At 37.6% G+C, this 21,206-nt stretch overlaps 1 protein-coding gene across 2 annotated transcripts; it reads right to left on the bottom strand.

The window, feature by feature from the left end:
• Positions 1 to 829: 829 nt before the first annotated feature.
• PSMA6 (proteasome 20S subunit alpha 6) lies at positions 830 to 20,946 on the bottom strand. 2 transcript variants are annotated; one of them, XM_028114825.2, is made up of 7 exons: positions 20,775 to 20,944; positions 8,943 to 9,037; positions 8,384 to 8,465; positions 7,475 to 7,630; positions 4,214 to 4,392; positions 2,841 to 2,935; positions 830 to 1,046 (listed from the first exon to the last, which is right to left on the bottom strand). In XM_028114825.2, exons 1-7 carry the CDS (start codon positions 20,848 to 20,850, stop codon positions 989 to 991), a joined length of 741 nt encoding a protein of 246 aa, XP_027970626.1. In that variant the 5' UTR covers positions 20,851 to 20,944; the 3' UTR covers positions 830 to 988. The 2 variants fall into 2 exon arrangements, with proteins under 2 accessions (XP_027970626.1, XP_087880765.1); XM_088024639.1 differs by lacking the exon at positions 2,841 to 2,935 and having other exon boundaries at positions 20,775 to 20,946.
• Positions 20,947 to 21,206: the final 260 nt, after the last annotated feature.

A 21,206-nucleotide genomic window follows, 5' to 3' on the forward strand; every position in this document is an offset into this window, starting at 1 on the left:
TCACCAGGGAGTCACTATGGGGATTAAAAAAAGCCTTAATTCAGGGGGTGCCTGGGTGGCTCAGTCAGTTAAGCATCTAACTCTTGGTTTTGGCTCAGGTCATGATCTCATGGGTCTTGAGATCACGCCCACATCAGGCTCTGTGCTCAGAGGGGCTCTGCTTTAACATTCTCTCCCTCTGCACCTCCCCCCACCACATTCTCTAAAATAAATAACTAAATCTTTAAAAACCTTAATTCTATTCATTAATAATTATTCTGAATATACTTTGCCCTTTAACATTGTTTATAGTGGCATCTCTACTATAGGCCAATTCCTTAAAGTCTGCTTTAAATAATTTTAAGGCAGCATAGAAAATACATATTCTACTTTTCAAGCCCTATTGTTTCTCACTGCAATTTTGCTCTTAAAAATACTGGATCTTATGGAGTACAGATTAAATGTGTATCTCCAAACCTCTGAAAAATAATAATGCCAATCTTTTCACTGTAGTTAAAACCTCCAACAGCACTTGGAGTCTAGGTTCAGAAATACCCCATTCGAATGAATGAAGAATTGAAAATAAAGGCCTTGCCTTACATGCCAGCTTACAGTGTGAGCAAGTTTTGAAACCAGAGTTTTTAGTTTGCCATTTATTAGTTAGGCTGTATAACTATAGTTTAAACTTCTGCCTGTTAAGTTCCTGAAGCCAAAGAATCTTGGATCTCCTTCAACAAAATGAGTAAAGCTATAATGTGGGGATGGTGAACATTTAACAGTCTGCATGCACCAAGAGGCTTACTACTTAAAACTAGAGGTGAAATTAAGACAGGATGCGATTATTTTCCAAAAGCACTGTTTTTATTTATACAGAGTCCTAACCACTTCAGCGGCAGGGCAGGAGTGGGAGAGGTTCCTTTTTCAATCCAGGGGCCTCCATAATGTTGGTCTGTTGCTACCAAACACACAGGCAAGTGGCGTCATGGATTTGGTAAACTAACTACAATGTTTAGTCTCTCTCTGCTAGAGCAACAAGGTGAGCATCAATCTCTGCTTCTGAAAGAATCCTAGAAGGCAAGGGGGAAAAACCCACAACCATTTTACTTTTTTGAAAACTTTTTATTATGTAAAATTGCAAACACACATGAAAGAATAGATAGTAATGAATTCCTGTGTACCTAACACCCAACTTCAACAATTATCAATAATTTATAGCTACTATCTTAAAAATCTGTATACCCACCACCCTTCAGATTATTTTGAAAGAATTCCCAAATATTTTATCAACTTCATCTATATACAAAAACATTTACTTCTTTGACATCAGATCAAAAATTAGGTCTTCTAAAAATAAGACCTTTTAGTTGCAGCTATGATAGAAAATAATTATACTAAATATAAAGCTAACTATACATAATGTATTAATGTATTCTATTTTAGCTCCTATGTCAAAATGCCTTTACACTTCGTGTAACTCAAGTTTCTGTCAGCTGAGAGACAAGAAGGCACTTCATGATGACACATGATATTTCCTCCAAAGAAATCAAACGCTCAGCAACCTTTAATGTGACCTATTACTGCTGGACTTGTAGACAGTGAAATTCGTCAAAGTAACATTTTTTAGTGCAGACTGGGGCAATATAAGTAATTTATATAGTAGTTGTTGATGCTTACATTATATATTGTAGTTATTATTTAAGCATACTTACTACCACCAAATTTATAAAGTTCTTCAGAACTTTCTGAAGATACAGGTTCTTTGGTTTCTTACCTATTTAACTAATAGATGGAAATAAAAATGTTAAAAGCTATCAGAGGGTCTTAGAAAAGAAAAAAGAACTTGCAGGTCCTTTAAGCAGATTTATAAATTGCTCCTGCTAGAATAGTACTGCTAAAATAAAACAAAACATACAACTATTTTCTACAGGAAAAAAAAAAGAGGATTCACAATTTTTTTAATTCTATGAATTTTTCTTATTGTTCATGTTTAAATCACTTACCTGCAGGCAACAAAGAGTAAATTGGGGAGGGGGGAAGCATAGTAACAAAAAACTCTTCAAGCCCCAGTTAAGCTTAGTTTACCACCTTTTTCCCCCACCCCTAACCATGACCAAGTGTCCATGTAACTGTGACCTAAGAGTAGATACAAATAATAGCTAACATGCCTTCCAGCACTTCCTTGCATCTATGGATTTAACTGAAATATTTTTCATAAGCACATCCAGGTTCCTGGTAAGTAAACCACCTTGCAGGGTTCTGGGAGGATTAAGTGAGATGGTATATGTTAAGCACCCAGTACAGATTTGACTCATGGAAGCTATAAGGTTGATTTTCGGGAGTTAGTCACTTAGTAAGAACAGACAAGCATCCAGCATCTGCAATTCAATTAGCTGTATTCAAAATTTGGGGTTTCCAAAGATCTCCAGATAGGGTCTAATGTAGATCAGTATTTCACACTGCTCTTCAAAGCTCCACTTAACTAACCACTAAATAATCAAAGCTCCACCTCAAAAAACTAACTACTACTACTCTGGGAGATGAATTTCTATCGGCCTTAGGCTAAAAAAAGGAAAACACTTATGCCTTACTCCTAACATAGAGAAGGTTATTTTATGTTGCCTCTGATAACAGATATAAAACCACTCTGAAATGAGAAAAGCAGTTATGTCTGTCTTAAAGGGACTTCCAATAAATTTTAAAACAGCTCTCTCAAATATTGAAGGAAAAAACTGTAAATCTAGGTCAAAAAATGCTTTCCCCCCAAGTTGTAGGATAAATGGACCCATACACCTCTACCTTTCTAGGCTGTAATTTACCTCTTGGCAAACTTCTCTAAGCACTTGGCTGAAAATATAACTCACCTGAATTTAGGGTTTTCAACTGTAACTACTCCAACTTCTATTTCTGAAGGTTTGAAATCAATTGATAGAACAGTAGATAGGCATGTAATTGCAGTCTGAAAAAAGTACCAAGATTAAAATCGTATTTTTGAGAGATTCCAAGATTTTCTCATTCCAAGCTTATTCAAAACATGAGTTAACCACCAGCTATTCATTTTTGCTTCATGTTCCAGTGATGCATTTCTATAGCCACGTGTTACTAGCATATTGCTTAATTCTAATATGTTGCCTGCCAATGAGAAGAACTTGCTTGTACGAATTCAAGATAAATGAAAGGGGTCCATCAACCGAAACAGGATGATTTACACACAACAGTCTGTTTGCTTGATGACTACTACATGCTGGGGACTATGCTAAGCACTTGGGGTGAGAAGGGGGAGAGGATCAACATAAACGATACAGTCTTCCTTCAAGGAAAACTTACAGTAAAAAATTTAAGAATGTATTTAAGTGGCTTTGTATCTGATGTAATTAATTACTTATGTAATTATGAACTGCAAGTAAAAAAGACCTTTTAGAAACATTTAAACAGGGCATAGTACCTCCCAGATGAGAACTAGCTTTATATCTCCTGTTAGTATAAATGAGATAATACTGCCAACCAAACACAAAAGTATCAGATAGCATTTTTTTGTCATTTATCAGAATCGTGTTGTTAGTCTTTAGAATGGCTGCATCTCAGCTCCTCCTTCCCAAAATCCACTAAAATTTTTGTTTTTAACCTCTTGGCAATAAATAAGAGGCTTCCTTAGTCTAAGGTTACTAAATATTTGTATAGGAATTTTAGCTTGTTGTGTCTATTTAAAATGTCCCAATCGTAATGAATAATCCCCTTAAGATCCCTGCATTAAGTGAGCTCTACTTTTGCATCCCAGATAGAATTTCTCTGCCAAGTTATCCTAGGAGCATATATTCTTTTACCCAGATGTTTGTTTCCCTGAGAATTTGGTATGTGGCTGTTTTTCCTTTAGGGCCGTAAGAGTAACTTCACTAAATTTTTTCACTTTTGCTACCAGGAAGGTTAAGCCTAATTTGAGTCACAACCATGCAGGTCTTAGGCCCTAGTTTTGATTCTTATTTTTACTTACATCTTCCCATTTTATACGTGTTTTGTTGAAAGCAGTCTCAAATACATTATGAAATGAGATAGGGAATTAAGTCAATAAAAGCAGTCCTCATTGTTCCCGTGTCGGCTGAATGACACCAATTCTACTATGAAGCTGACAAACCTGGTGCATGTGATAAACCCAGGAATAGCCTTTATAAATTGTCAATGATTTTCACTATTCTATATAGCATTAAAAAAAAAAGTCAGCTCCTTTTGGCTAACTTACTTCCACTGTCTGTTCAAATGTCCAATCAAATTTCTTCTTCACTTTTTTTTCAAGGAAGCTGGTTGACTCCGTCTGTTTAACTCCTGCTGCAGTGGCTTTAAACCCACAGTAGTAACCTGCAGGATCACACTTGTACACCTGAGGGCCTTGTTCTTCATCTATACCAATTAAAATCATACCTAAAAAGAAAGACCCTCATTAAATAGCTTATACTTTTGTACAATACAATTTCTTCTCTCTTAGTATTGTCATAAAGCTGTTGTTGGTCATTATTCTGGACATCTATTTTAGGATAGGTATTTTGTTTTAAAAAACTGATGAAATACAGGTTATTACTATAGATAAATTAGGTAACCAAGAAACTTCCATTTCACCAAAGGTTTATCACAGATGTTTTTAAAATTTGAACTATCACAAGTGTAATTTATGATTTTCTAATCCTTGCTACTACCCAAAGCATGTTCCTTTGATCCCTTGAAATATTACTAAATAAATTTGGGAAGCATATTTTTCATATACTTTCTTTTAGAGAATATAATATATAATAGTATGTTAAATATTCTACGTAGGTTGACTTACCTTAGAACTTCAGTAGTTCTTTAATTTATCTGACCATGGAAGACTTTTTCTTTTTTTTAACTTAAGAGCTTAAGGTTCTTAAGAATTTCGGGTTCCAGGGAACTAAAAGTGTATGGAATATGCCTTGGGAATGCCGGCACCAAGTGAAATACAGAGGCTACTTCCTTATTGTCACACTGCCCAACTTTGATACTACTGGTATACACTCCCCTGTAGTCACGAGAAACCAAATTCTAAATTATGTACATATAGCAACTTTATTAAAAATCTAACCATATTGTTATAATGAAATATAATTAAAATAAATACCACCCCCAAACTTCTTTCTACTCAGCAAAGCAGGTAATAAAGTATTTAAGGAATGACTTAACTCCTGCTTTCTTCTATTTCTAGATCTGAACCTCTTTTATATAAAGGCATGCCTCGTTTTATAGTGTGTTGTGCTTCGCGGATACCTTTTTTTTTTTTAAAGATTTTATTTATTTATTTGAGAGAGAGAATGAGATAGAGAGAGAGAGCATGAGAGGGGGGAGGATCAGAGGGAGAAGCAGACTCCCTGCTGAGCAGGAAGCCCGATGTGGGACTCGATCCTGGGACTCCAGGATCATGACCTGAGCCGAAGGCAGTCGCTTAACCAACTGAGCCACCCAGGCGCTCCCCCCCCTTTTTTTTTTAACAAAGGTCTGTAACCACCCTGTGTTGAGCAAGTCTCTTTTTCCAATAGGATTTGCTCACTTTGTGCCTGTGTCACATTTTGGTAATTCCTGGAATATTTCAGACTTTTTCATTATTACTATACGTGTTATGGTGATCTATGATTAGTGATTATGACTTGCTGAAAGCTTAGATATTAGCATCTTTAGCAATAAAGTATTTTAAAATTAAGGTATGGTACCTTTTTAAATATAATGCTATTGTGTACTTAATAGATTATACCGTAAACATAATTTTTATATGCACTGGGAAACCAAAAAATTCATCTGACTCACTATATTGTGATATTAGTTTTATTGCAGTGGTCTGTATTGAACCTGCAATATCTCCAAGCTATGCTTGGAGTGTCCTCTCTTTTAAGATTCGGTATTAACCAATTACTTTATTCACTTTTATAGATGTTTTATAGATTCTACTAATGAGGAATTTTCAACTTTATTTGATAAACACTATGACAGTGATCAGGTATCTGTGTTTTATTCAAAGGTTATGTCACCCTGTAATTTTCTTTACATGTTATATTTGATATACACAAAGTACACGGCAACACAAAAGAGGTACCCACTTACTGCTCTGGGGGAACAAACACTTCTCTACTTTGGGTCTTGCAAGATGAACAGGGTTTCATAGGTGATAAGGACATGAAAGGCAATCAAGGCACAAGGAACAACATGTACAAAAGCATTAAGACATGTAAGGTAATGGCGGTGACAAAAGACCCATTATACTACTGGCATGTCAGGTGAGAAAGGAAAGCAGGACGTGCAAGAGGCTGCCTGGGATAAACTATCAGGGGTCTTGCACATCATATTAAGGAGTTTGGAATTTACACTATATCCAATGAGGAATCAGTTTTTCTAGGGAGCAACAATCAAAATTTGATTTAAAAATGATAATTATGTAGCAACATGGAAGAGAGATGAGGAAAGAGTGGGAAGGGAGAGAAGAGACAAATAAATTAGGTGGCAAAGGTAAGAGATGATGAAGAAGGAACAGATATTCTGGTAAGGCTCAATGACTAACCAGATGACCAGGGAAGGTGGACTGAGCATAGCAAAGAGAAATTGAGGATGAAAGTAGGAAAACAGCAATAATTTCAAGTCTGAAGTACCTGCGGGACATGGAGGAAGGGACTGGGCTAATGCTAATGTGGCAGTGATTGGCTGTATACAGGTAGTAAATGAAAGCATGAACTCGAGGGTGATCTCTGGGTGACCTCACCCAGACAGAACCAAGAGGGAGAGAATGACCACAGAGAAAACCTGGAGAGCAAAAACATTTAAAGAAAAAGCAGAAGAGGATGAGAGTGAGGAAGAGTATCACTGAAGAAACTGAGGGAGCATTCTTATATGAGAGTTCAAAAACAGGGTCAGATATTGAAGAAAAATCATTACATTGATAATTCTCATAAATGACACAACATAGAAACAAATGTGATTTTTTTAGTAGTACTGTACTACATTAAATCTAAAATCAGTAAATCTCATCTCTCTCCCAAGAGAATTTTACTTATTTTTTTAAAATGTAATGTAGTCTAAAAATATGAATCACAGGAATATGTGTGTGAGCCTGATTCTTTAGGGTGGTCAAAAAAAAAAAAAAAAAGATCTACATTGTTAAGATGCCTAATATAGGCATTTCCATTGAAAGCGTAATCTGGAATTGCAGTAAAACCCCCAGAACAACAGCCCAATATGACAGTGACTCGGATCTTTCAAATCAGACACCCTTAAAAGAAATATTTTGGTAGAAAGTCTAATAGCATCTAAAGCTTAAAAGATAATGCCTAAAATAACTATTGTGAAACCTACCCTTCATTGCTGATTTATTATAAAGAGTTCCTCATCTTATATAATTTCCAAAAACCACATGTTCAGAACCCAAGTGTTACTGCAATAACTTTATTCATATTCTCTAAAAACACCATGTAATTCATCAATTCTTTGGGAGCCTTCTTAGCATACTTACAACAACCAAGAGGCCTCATTTCAGCATTCTGTGTGTAGACCTGAGAAATATCAGCAATTCTTTTGCACAGCATGTCCACAGGAATCTCATAGCCATACTTGTATTTCCAATTAGCTGCCTCATAGCGTGCCCTCTGTACCTGGGATCTGCTGTCAGCTTAGAGTAATAAACACAAGTTTATTACTTTAGAGGAAAGAGTGAACCTCAAAATCAGACAATTTTCAATTTTCCATATATATATATATATATATTTATATACATATATAAAATCTCCACTATGACTTAACAAAAGCAGAAGTGGTTCACTATGGCTTTTTCTATCACTAATGAATAGTCAATGACTCAGCAACAAGTACATGACAAAAAAGGAAAACATTTTTAAAAGATGGAGTTCCACACACAGCACTGGACTTTCATCTTGAGCCCTTCATCAGCTGTCAAAATAGTTCCTGCAGGTACCTAATATTCCCAAAAGAACAAGTTTTAAGGAGAGAGAAAAATGTTTCTCTTGATCTTTTCTGTAGGCTTGAATTTTCCCTTGATTTTAGAAAATAGAAACCCAAAGTAATTTTTATAATTCTCATTTACTTCTAACAGTGTCATTATTACCAGGTTTGAAATATACTTGCATCTCCTTAAGCTATTAAATATATATGAAATCAATGTCCATGAGAGGGGCTTCAGCCCAGTTTCCCTGACAGCAGTAGCAACAGAGATCTAATTCTATTATACTTTCAATTTCAAAAACCTCGTAGTACTCTGAATATACTGATATTAGTCTTGGAAGACTGCAAATCTACTCCTATTATCTGCCAATGAGGCACTAAAGGGAGACTTTTAAAAACTAATACAAAACTCAAAAATAATTTGAAGAAAATAACAAATCTAAGTAGACACCGAGCCAATTACCTGTCATTCCTGTCATCACACAGCCAATGTTTTCAGTTATCTTGAATAAGTGAGTCACTGTGCTGGAATCCAATAATTTGTCCTAATGAACAAAATAAATCAAGATAACTTTTTAAAAACCAGAGGTCTCTGTGCAGGGATAAAAAATACTGTAAAATTATAGCGATAAACTATGCAATAAATGTTTTCTGTTCATTTTATAGATAAAACCAGTTTTTTAAAAAGGCAGGGAGGAGACTGTCTTCCTTTTTTAGATGACAGGTTTCCTGTGGGCAAGAACTATAGCTCACCAAAGCCTGTTTCAAGGTCCCTGAAGACAAAAGACCTAGAATTCCCACTGTGCTTATAATCATAACACAAATCTAAATATATTAACTCTGTCTACTCAGCTAAACCATCCATAGCTACTCAGTAAATACTTGCTGAATGAAACAGGAAAGTAGAAGCAAAGCAAGAATAATGTGAATGTATAGAGGTAGTCATATACCTTTGTACGAACTTGTAAACAATCCTTGCATTATATTCTGTAACAATTGGCTATCTGGGCAGTATTACTTACAGGTACTTTCTTCTGTGTGACAATTACTGCACAGTCTTTCCCTCTGACAGCTACCGATGTAAGGCCACCCTGGTTAATAGCCTTAAAAGCATATTCTGGAAAATAGTGTTTTGAGAAGGTGGAATAAATTATTAGATTCATGCAATGGCATAAAAGCAGTCATTAAAAAGAATGAGCTAGAGCTCTATGAACGAACATGGAATGTTGTCCAAGACATGCAAAGTCAAAATAATGATAATAATAAATCATAGTTAAACCAACTCCATTTCTTTCCATTTTAGTTTACTGTAATCATTTTCATCAGGATCAAGTACCAAATTTCCAATAAAGACTTAATTTATCATATCAAATCTTCATCAATTACATCTTATCATTTTAAAAGTTTGTTTTGTAGCCATTATTTCTACCAAATCTGGTTTTCCTCGGTCAAATTCAGTCGCTCTAAATTTTCTTCAGATTTACTAGTTCTGTTAATTTTGACCAGTAACTAGTTTGACTATATGCAATTTTAATTGCTGTTAGATTATTCTGCATTGTTTTTTTTTCTCCCTACCAAGTTGAAATTTTCTGGATTATGGTTTTTCCAATCTTCATGATACCTAAAACAAGGATCCTTGAGTTTGTCTATGACAAACTTCAGCTTGTGCACTTCCAGCTGCTGTCAGACCATTTCCTAGATTAAAAGAGATGAATCAAAGCGGTAGAATGCAAACAAACTACTTTGGCATCATGCAGTATAGCTGATAGTGACTGCCTCTGGAAAGCAGAATTACAGATGAGACTACTCCTTTCTATGCTAAGTATTTCTATAACATTTAAATCTAATTTAAACATATATTTTGTAATTATAAAAACAGCAGAAATACATGCTCACTGTAGAAAATATGGGGAATATAGAAGATACTGTAAAAGAAAAAAATTACTTGTAACTCCAATCATTATCTACATTTTGACATAACGTTTTAAAAATTCTGTCAAGTATTACTGTGGGCATTGGCCTGAAGCGTGGCCTCATCATCTCTTCAAAAGCCAACTGGTAATGACCAGCTGAAAAAAGATACTACCTATGCCAAAGAATTTCCTTTAATAGGAGGTACAATAAAAACCCCTTATCAAATATTTCTAAATGGCTATATTTTGAAGACAGAAAAGTAGAGTAAAACAACTCTACCCTCTACCGTAAGGGAAATCCTCAAATTTAGCTTAGGTTTAATTAGATTACAATTGCTTATTTTTACCATCCCATTACACCACAAATAACTTCTAAAATACAATGTTTCAAAATGCTTCTCAGTTCTGTTTCTCATATGGCCAAAAAGCTTCTACTAGATCAAAACTCCACAGCTAAAAACTGTAAACTCTAAACAAAACAACTACCTGAAGGCACCGGAAAGTGGCCAAAGGTGGGCAGATTCTGGAGGCGAAGACAATGCTTGGAAGAAGGAAATGGGATGAAGTGAGTTTCCCATTTTCATGGCTTATAGACTGAGTGCAGGCCCTGGTCAGGGCTAAACAGCCATAGTAAATTCAGTCTCTTTGGCATGAAGAACTAGAGAACAGTTTGGGGGTAACTACAGCTGCAGGAAAATAAGGGAAAGAAAGGAGAGAGCCAGAGAGGGAGAGTCCCAACCTACATATGTTACCCAAATCTCTGGGTGATTCCATAACCACACATGCACAAGACAGACTCCAGGCAGCTTAGCTAAGGATAAAAGAAAATGAGATTTGAGTTGCCACCCAAATTAACTGCCTGCTAGAACAAATCAACATTCTTTGGAGGAATAGAGCAGAATCCAAGTCAACAACTTCATTAAATATTAGTGGACAAAAGACTCCAATTAAAAGCAGAAACTGGGGGCGCCTGGGTGGCTCAGTCGTTAAGCGTCTGCCTTTGGCTCAGGTCATGATCCCAGGGTCCTGGGATCAAGCCCCGCATCGGGCTCCCTGCTCAGCGGGAAGTCTGTTTCTCCCTCTCCCACTCCCCCTGCTTGTGTTCCTGCTGTCGCTCTCTCTCTCTCTCTCTAATAAATAAAAGAATCTTTTAAAAAAATAAATAAAAATAAAAGCAGAAACTGTCAGAATGGATACAAAGGCAAGACTCAAACATGGTATCTATCACAAACACAGTTTAATAAATGGATGGGAAAAAGAGTACCATATCAACAGTAAGCATCAGGAAGTTGAAGGGACTATATTAATATCAGACAAAGTACAGACTTCAAGGCAATATACCAGATAAACAAGGACATTTCAAAAGTAGAAAAATCCATAAGGAAGATATAACAATCACAAATGCATATGCACATTATAAGAGTACTTCAAAATACATAAAAGGAAAATGGACAAAATTAAAAAGAGAAATGGCCAAACCCACCCAGTTAAACATTTTAACACCACCACACAAGTGAAATAGACATAGACAGACACACACAAAATAGACAAACACTATATGGACCACACAATCAAGCGCCTCGACCTCATTGCTATCTGTAGACTACTACTGATGACAACTGAAGAATATACATGCACATGGTATAATACAAATGCACATGGTACCTTTACTAAGACAGAGCATATATTAGAGGCCATAAAACAAGTCTCAATAAATTTTAAAGTACTGAAATCCCTAAATATTTGAAAATTTTAAAACACCTTTCTAAGTAATCCATGAATCAAAGAAATAATCGTAAGAGAAATTTAAAAGTATTTTGAACTGACTGGTAATAATATATCAAAATTTGTGGGATGCAGCTGAAAGAAGGAATTTTATGGCTATGGTAGACAGACCCTGAAGTGGCCTGCTCTCTACAATCCCTGCCTCCTGGTGTTCACACCTTTGTGTAATCCCCTCATCTTGAGTGTGGACAGAACCCGTAACTCGCTTCTGACAAAGTGAATATGGCAAAGGTGATGGGATGTCATTAACCTGATTACATTACAGAAGACTGCTTTAAAAACAAAAGCAGTAGGTTATCTTCCATAGCATGATAAAATTCCTCCTACCATCATCTTTTTCTAACACACTGTTTTGTCTTACAAAGGTAAATGTCTGCCCCAAATATGAGAAATATACAAAAATTTAAAAATAAAAATGTTTAACTAATACAGTTTAATGCTTTTGAGCAAACCCAAACTAATTCCTTCATAAATATAAGTGAAATGTAGGCAGATAGCGCTGGATCTAAAATATTATCAGAGGTAACAATTGTGGCAGTTATAGATATTAAGTGAACTTACAAATTGATTTACCTGTGAAATGAGTCTAATTTCAGTCCTTAACTGTACCTGTATGTGCCTCATTTATCAATAAAACTACATATATATAAAAAAGACTGTCTTGCTGGCAGACTAACTCTAGAGATTCCTCTTACTGGCTTGCTAAGTGGCTGTATGGCAAAGAACCATGGGTATCTTCCAGTGAACAGGCAGCAAGCAGCTGGGGCCCTCAGTTCTATACTGAAAGGAAATGAATTCTGCCAAAATCCTCAGTGAGCTTGAAAGCAGTGTCTTCTCCACTTGAGCCTCCACATAGGAACACAACCTGGACAACAGTATGATTACAGTCTTGTGATATTCTAGGCAGACTACTCCTGACCCACAGAAATTGTTGGAATTAATAAGTGTGTTATTTTTAGCTGCTGTTTGTAGTAATTTCTATGCACCATAGAAAACTAATATGCTAGCCTTGTTTATATTAGAAAAGGTATAAAATCAAGGATCGAAGTTTCTACTTTAAGAAGTTTAGTGAGGGCGCCTGGGTGGCTCAGTTGGTTAAGCGACTGCCTTTGGCTCAGGTCATGATCATGGAGTTCCGGGATCGAGTCCCGCATCGGGCTCCCTGCTCAGCAGGGAGTCTGCTTCTCCCTCTGACCCTCCCCCCTCTCATGTGCTCTCTCTCAAATAAAATAAATAAAATCTTTAAAAAAAAAAAAAGAAGTTTAGTGAAAGGTAAAATAAACCCAGATTTGAAAAAAGTCAACAACAAAGATCAGAAATCAGTAAAATAAACAAAAAAAGAAAGTCAGGAAAGTAAAAATTTGATTCTTTGAACAAAAACAACAAACTTGAAATGGGAAGATTATCCCAGTGGGCCCCAAATGCAATCATATGTATCCTTATACAAGAGATGGAGAGGGAGATTTTACACAGAGAAGGTGCTGTGAAGAGGGAGCAGAGATTTGAAGATGCTGGTCTTGATGAGTAGAGCAATGCAGTCCCAACCCAAGGAATGCTGGTAGCCTCCAGAAGTGGAAGAGGCAAGGAATGTATTCTCCTAAGGTCCTGCCTGACATCTTGATTTTGGTCCAGGGAAACTGATTTTAGACTCCTGGTCCCCAGAACTGTGAGAAAATAAACTTCTTTTTTAAGCCACCAAATCTGGTAATTTGTTACAACAGCCACAGGAAACTAATAAACGCCCCAGCCAGACTAATCAAGAAAATAAGAGAATCCAAAAAAAAAAAAAAGAGAGAGAGAGAGAGAGAGAGAATACAAATTGCTCGTACTGGGAATAAGAAAGGGGCTATCATTATAGACATTACAGAAATAAGGCAATATTAAGAACAGCCATTTATATACAGATGATTCTTTTATCTGGGTCACTATCCTTGACCTTGCCTAATTTCAGCACCACATTTCCAAACGCCTGCTGTCTATTATTACCCAATTGCTCAGAACATGATTTTGGCCTAAGAAATAATCCATCTATGGCTGTAGAGGGATATCAGTTTGCAACATTTACCAACTCTCCTCTTACGTTATATTTTTCGTTTACAAACCCGATCTTTCCTGTATCTTTGCTTCTTCATGTCCTGCCTCAAGTGCCCTTTCACTCTTATCTCCGCTTAGCCAGCGCTTGTCCTTCCTCCCCAAGCCTCTTCCAGCTCCCACGGATACTTTCTGATTATCCCAGATGGGATCCTTCAACCACTTCTCTGAATTTCTATAGCACTTCTTATTTCACCGCTAGTTTTAGCATTTAGTAGTGTGTATTTTGCCCCTCCACATTCAGATTGGAGAGTGAAATAAAGTAGGAACCAAGGAAATTTAAAATTACATTTGCAACCAATATATACTAAATTGAAGGTTGGCCATGGGCCCAATCCAGCATACTCAAAGTTGGTTTAAAATGCAGGGTTTTCTAGGAAGGTTTTACAAGTCAGATAAAATAAAATCAGAACTTAGTTTTTCTCAGGAAAAAAAAACTGGTGTAACACTTGACCCTCATTTTTTTTTTAAGATTTATTTATTTGAGAGAGAAAAAGCACACATGCGTGCAGGTACGCACAAGCTGGGAGGAACGGGCAGAGGCGGGGGGGGGGGGGGAGAAGCAGACTCCCTGATTAGTGCTCATCTCATGACCCTGAGATCTCTGAAGACCTGAGCCAAAACCAAGTCAGACACTCAACCTACTGTGCCACTCAGGCGCCCCAACCCTCATCACCTAGGGCTGACACATGTTTTGCGTTTTTCACAGTTTCCACCACTCCTTGTCATATATCACCCAGCCTCTTTCATTCATTTACACTACTTATCTGATCTGCTTAAATAATGTAAAAAGATTAAAAAATAATGCATTAGATAAAAGTCATAAAAGATAGAGCTACCCCCATCACTACATAAATAAAATTTTGTCCCACAAAATAAAAAATATTTTACATATAAAAAATGCTTCTCACTAGAGAATACAACTGTGAATTTGCCAGGATTCATTAAAGGAGTCCTCTACCTCCCTATGTAGATTAGTGTTGTCAAATAAAATAGTCATCAACCACATGTAGCTAATGAGCGCGTGAAATGTGGCTAATGCAACCGAGGAACTGATTTTTAATTTAAAATTCTTAGGTAAGAATACCTTTTCATCTCCTACTTCTCTGAACTTCCCTTCTCAGTCTCTTTCACTGCATTTACCTCCTCAGCCAGGTCCTTAAATACTGGTATTCCCCAGGATACTATCATTTCTCCCTATCCTGGGATGATTTTATCCTATATAATCACTACTAACTGTGTCATCTTTAGCTCTGAACCCACACTTGCAAATGACTTTCTCCCACAGGCATTTCTGAAAATTATTCTTCTCTGTATACCTGCTTCTTTACAGTCTTTATCTCAACAGTTTTACTAACTGCTCGAGCTACAAACCCGGGTACCATCCTTGACTTCCTCTTCTCTCTCAACAGAGAAATGTTCATTCGTATCTAGGATTTGCTTTAAAATACTCTAACAGAGAGGGGGCAAGCGTATGGGAAAGGGAATAAAGAGAAAACAAGACTGACAAAATGTTCACAACTGATGAAGCTGGGTGATGGGTATATAAGGGTCATCATACTATTCTATGTACTTTTGTTTGGAATTTTCCATAATCAAAATTTTAAAAATAAAACTCAAGAGTCTCCTCTTCTCCACCCTTTCTCAGTACCTTAGTTCACTCATTAGGGCTTACATGGATTATGGAACAAGTCTCTCCTAATTGGCCTTCCTGTCATCAGTCCCTTTCTACTCTAATTCTACTCAACTCTCCCGCTACCTTACTTAATAGTCTTGTCATTTTTCTTCCAGCTACGTCCAAAACTCAAGCAGCAAAGTCCAAACCCTACCACGGCACCCAGATCTCTTCACAACTTGCTACCATCTGCTCTTCCAGTTGGCTGTTTATGCTCTGCCTATCCTGACTGACCTAGGCACTGATTCCCCCAATTTCTTTAATCAATTCACCTTCTCTGTCGAATCTTTCCTGGCTGTGTCACTTCTTTTTTCTTTCTTTCCTTCTTCCCCCCTTTTTTTTTTTTTTTGAGTAATCTCTATACCCAACATGGGGCTCAAACCCATATCCCCAAGATCAAGAGCCACACGCTCCCCTGACTGATCCAGCCAGGCGCCCCAGGTGTCACTTTCAATAGTAACCTTCCTGTACTGTTATTTTAGTACTCACCATGCTGCACTGTATTTTTCAATAAAATTTTGTATAAATCCCCATAACATTACCACCATAAAATATTTTGTAATAATTTCCAGAAAAATGGAAGCTGCTGGAGTAAAGAATCTCGAGAAAGCATAATAACGACAGTATCCTCTAAAGAAATACTGGTAGGGTAAAAATATGATAGTTTACAGCATAAGTGAGGATGAAGGCCAATTAAGAAAAAAACAGAACAGCATAAGGGGAGCATTTAAAAGCTGTATTTGTTTTTTTAAAGCCAGAATTAAAATGTCGGAAATATTAATTAAACACTACTTCCATCACTAAAGACTGGGGTTTTGGGGTTTTGGGATAAAATTTCAGAAACTTACAAACAAACACTACTACATTAATCTCCATAATCTGTTCTTGAATGTCCAAAATTATGCAAGACAATGATAACTGATAGCCCATTTCCCATTTTAAATGGAATAAGTTATAATGAATTACACTCAATTCCAAGCCTCCATATTTCTTAAATTGTAACTTAAATACACAGTAAAATCCCTATTTTAGGTATATTATATATATATATATTAGGTTGAACCATGAGACAGCCATTTTTATAGGTAAAAAAAAGTCAAACATCAGCAGTTTCATATGGTTCAACCTAACAATAAATCATTAGGTTTGAATGTACATTGCCTCCTTGACCACAAACAAAATGGTAAATAAATCACTGTTTTGTACAGAGACTTCTCTTTCCCAGTAATCTTTCACTTTGTTTCTTTCCTTATACTTTTCCCCAACACTTTCCCAACTTTCTTGGGAGTCATTTGTATAATACTAGGAAAAAATGGGGGCTCAATATAAAAGATACCGAGGCAAAAGTGTTGAGGACAAGCACAATGCCAGACAATGGCTCATAGTATGACCTCCTCAGTGTGACGTTAGCAACAACAGAGATGCACATCCCCTTACGGACACTGGCTTTGCAAGGCCTCTATAGGTAATTCTGAGGTTCTGCCAATTATAAGACTATAACTCAAGATTTTTCCCGCCCATAATTTTGTTTGAAATGCTGTACTAAGCTTTGAAAGATAATGTTTTTTCCCCCCACATAAACTTAGGCTGGAAAAATAAAAATGAATTGAGAGATCTATACATTCTGTGAAGTTTAGTTATTAAAAAGAACCGGTTGTTCTACTGCGGCAAGGCAGGTATTCTACAGAATATGTCTCTATTTAATTTCAAAGCTGCGTGCTAGAAACTTTTTGTTAAGATTTTTGGAAGCTGTTCATTCTTTGGTCTTCCCCAACCTTGTAACCTAAATGGAAAGTGCATCTAGTTTCATAGTGCCACCTAATATTACCCTCTTTAATACCATGATCTTGGGGCGCCTGGGTGGCTCAGTTGGTTAAGTGTCTGACTCTGGGTTTTGGTTCAGGTCATGATCTCAGGGTTGTGAGATCGAGCCCCACAACAGGCCCTGTGCTCAGCACAGAGTCTGCTTGAGATTCTCCATCTCTGCCCCACCCCCTGCTCAGGTGCTCTCTCTCACTCTCAAATAAATAAAATCTTAAAAAACAAAACAAAAACACCCTGATCTTTAAGCAGGTGGGGTCATTAGAAATTTTGGCACTGGCATGGGAATGGGGGGATGAATATGAGGTTTGAAAACATAGCAGTGCTTGATCTCATTATTTTTTTGTGTAGTTATAATACATATGTATTTATGTATAGACACATATTTCATTTCAAATCTAACTCAAAGAGGGCATGAGAAGTCTGGGTTCAGAAATACTACTTTAAAATGAGTATTTTTTTTTAAAGATTTTTATTTATTTATTTGAGAGAGAGAGAGAGAATGAGAGGCAGAGAGCACGAGAGGGAAGAAGGTCAGAGGGAGAAGCAGACTCCCTGCTGAGCAGGGAGCCCGATGTGGGACTCGATCCTGGGACTCCAGGATCATGACCTGAGCCGAAGGCAGTTGCTTAACCAACTGAGCCACCCAGGCGCCCCAAAATGAGTATTTTTTTTTATAGCAAACGATGCAAACAATAAGTACTCAGTCCATTATCAGCCACTGAGCACTTACTATGTGACAGTTACTGTTCTATGTACATTACATCCATTAAGTCATTAAATCCTTAGAGCCCTGTAAGCCCTATTATTTTCATGAAGAAAAGTTCTCATAGTTGGTATGGAGCAGGACTTGAACCCAGGAATCCTAGCTTCGATACCAATGCCAGACTGGTATTTCTAGATTAGAAAACTGTCCTCTCCAGTCTATTTCTACTAGTCCATTTCTTTCCTATTCCTTATCAATATGCTCCCTTAGATGCAAAGAGTTAATGCTCATATCCACCTGGCAGGCAAATTCAAGTGCCATTCCTCTCCCCTCCCGTGCCAGATCTATCCAGCAGAGAATCAGCAAGCAGAAGAGAAAAGCCTGAGAGTAATCAGGTTTACTTTGTCCCACCTGGACCTTAGTTTCCCCACTGATACCTTGGGTAATTTCTGAAGTTAGATTTCAAAGCTAGGGGCTCTGTGTATAGCTCTACAGTTTTTCTACACACACCCACACCCACACACCCTTGAATACATTCATTAAAAGAAATTTTTCCATAGTTACTGAAGAGTACAAATGCACAAATGACAATAAAAAATCTTTCTCTTACTCCCTGGGAGCAAACACTGTCAACAGTTTGTTTATAATTATGGTTAGCATTGTAACTTTTAAGTTTATACCTTTATTTTTTGATTTATCAATTTTAGATTACATTTATCTTTTGAGTACCAACTATGGAAGATGAGGAGCATACACTCACCTTTCCATTAATCTTTCCTTCCCTGTTATTTCCCCATTTTTGCTATATTATTTTCCCATTATCAAGGTTAACAATTTGCACTCGTAGTTCTTATATGCTTTGTCTCTGGTAGATTCTAAAGTTTATAAACTCAAACAGCATTTACAGTATTATCATAATGTACAATTATTTCACTAGAGAACGAAGCATGGATGGACCATAAAAAAGGAAATATTCCATGTCTACAAAGCTACTAATCTAACAGACCAAAACAAAACAAGAGCCAAATAATCAAACAGGCATCTAATAACCTTTACTGATCACTTATACTGTGCTAAGTACTCTACATATATCTCATTTAGTCCTCAAAACAACCACACAAGAAGGAATTATTAACCCAACTTTGCGAACAGAAACTAAGGCTAACGTTATATATCACTTGCCCAAATTGGCTAGTATGGAGCACGCAGGGATCTTAATCCAGGTATGGCTCCAGGGCCTCAACGCTTCACCAATATACTGCTTGCTCATACTAACTATTCTTTCACTTTCCTTTTCCTAGCAATGTCTAATTAGTGCCCTGATAGCAGAGACAATGTGTTACTCAACAAGGCAGACCTGAAAAGTCATCCTGTCTATATATTAAGTTTGTTTTGGACCACATGTTTTATTCCAAATTTAAAAAAATTATTTAACTGACACTCTATCCAGCCTTTCTATTCACCAAATCTGGGATGCATTAAAAACTATGCTTTATGGCTGGATTTCACAATATGGTATAGAAAAGCAAAGTGTAGATCTGACTTTTCCTGTTTCACATATTAAAAACCACAAAATAGAACATTCAAAGCAGTGACCCAAAAGAGAAAAATTCTTTAAGACTCGGGAAAGAAACTAAAAATGAAATTTTCTTGAGGATACAGTTATCATTTCTCTTGTTTGATCCTATTTTTCAATTGGGGATGAGTTAAAAGGGTTACCGAATTACCCTTGTTTCTTGCTACATTATATATAGTATGTAGCCATATACAGGATAAGTTTCATTCCAAGTTATCTTTAAATCTAATTCTAAGAGTTACAGGTGAAGAGAACCTCATTTATATGCCAACTCTCTCCTTATGATTTCCAAGCACAGATATTACTGTCCTCCCCAAAGCACTGAGGTGCTAAACTCAGTCAAAAAATCAAAGGACTACGGGGCCAGATATAAATCAGATTCTCCAGATGCTAAATTCTCCATGGCAAGAGGTTAAGGATCCGGGTTATAATTATAATCTAAACGCTGACAGCACTTCCAACAAAATATATTGTTATGTTGAATGAATGATAACTACTTTAGGGTTTATTTCCACTAAAGCTGTTCTTCAGGAAACAGCTAGTTCACAGTACCTCACCTACAATTCAGAACCAGCTTTTAAACTATTTAGAAACATCCAGATGTGGGAAAAGGGGATGCTAGTTTCTCTAGAACTGACAACCACTCACTCAATCTGCCAGTTTTGCAAAGATGTCCTGCACCCTGTAGGTACTTTTAATCTGACCTTTTTATTTTTCTTTTTATTCGTTTGTTTACGTATCTGTCACTCCCTTTCAGCTATGACCGTAGTACAGGAGAGAGTGTGACATCTCTGCATCCCCTAGGACCAGCACAGCGTCTGGCACATAAAGGTTCTAAATGCCCGTGTGGAATTGACTACGATAAGGAAATGCATGTTGCAAACAAAGGAAAACGGAGAGAAGCGTTTCAATGGCAAGGTTAAGGAGCCAATTATCCTTTAGAGAAGTAGAGACGTTGGGCCCACCCAGGCCAAAATATAACACGTGAAGAGGCGTCAGGAAGCGAGAGTCAGGAATTGCAGTCCTACCTTCCTTAACTCTTTATTGTGTCCAGGCGGTGCGGCCGCTCACCCCAAAGAGCCCGAGGCCTTCAGCCATCGGGCTCCCGATCCCTGCCTCCACGCAGGGGTGGGAACACCATGGGATTGTACCCTGCCTCCGCCTTTCTCCCGTCCCAGCTCCGGCCATGCCTCAGCCGCGGACTACACTCCGGCCGCGTCTGGCTGCTCCAGGCCATACCATGACAGAGCAATTCGAGTGGACCAAAGGTAGACTCGGTTCACTCACCTACTTGGTAGAGCCGGCCCTCGGGTGAAAAAATGGTAATGTGGCGGTCAAAACCAGCGCTGGAACCACGGGACATGTCGGCGAACCCACTACTTCAAGCACTGTCTCTGAGCCCCGTAGCTCCCGCACCAGGCGTACAAATCCCCCCGGAAGTTGCAACGACTGCTTCCGGGGCACCGGCCGGCCTCATCCGCTCTTGCGCGCCGAACTCACGACTCTAGCGTCCGTTCAGGCGCGGAGAGAGCTCCGAGGCCCCACCCCTGCTTGGGGTGGGGAAAGCAGAGGGAGGTCTTCGGTGCGCGCTTGCGCCAGCCCCACGTCCGAGCGCTGTACAGATACCAGGTGAAACTCGGGTTGTGGCGTTCTGCAGCTTTCCTCTGGAATGTGAATTGACCATAGCAAGGACGAAAAGGATTTCTGGGGGCCCAGAGT

The sequence above is a fragment of the Eumetopias jubatus genome, unplaced genomic scaffold (assembly GCF_037043125.1).
Source record: "Eumetopias jubatus isolate StellerSeaLion01/CBP00866 unplaced genomic scaffold, mEumJub1_p1.0 scaffold_7, whole genome shotgun sequence".
NCBI lineage: Eukaryota > Metazoa > Chordata > Mammalia > Carnivora > Otariidae > Eumetopias > Eumetopias jubatus.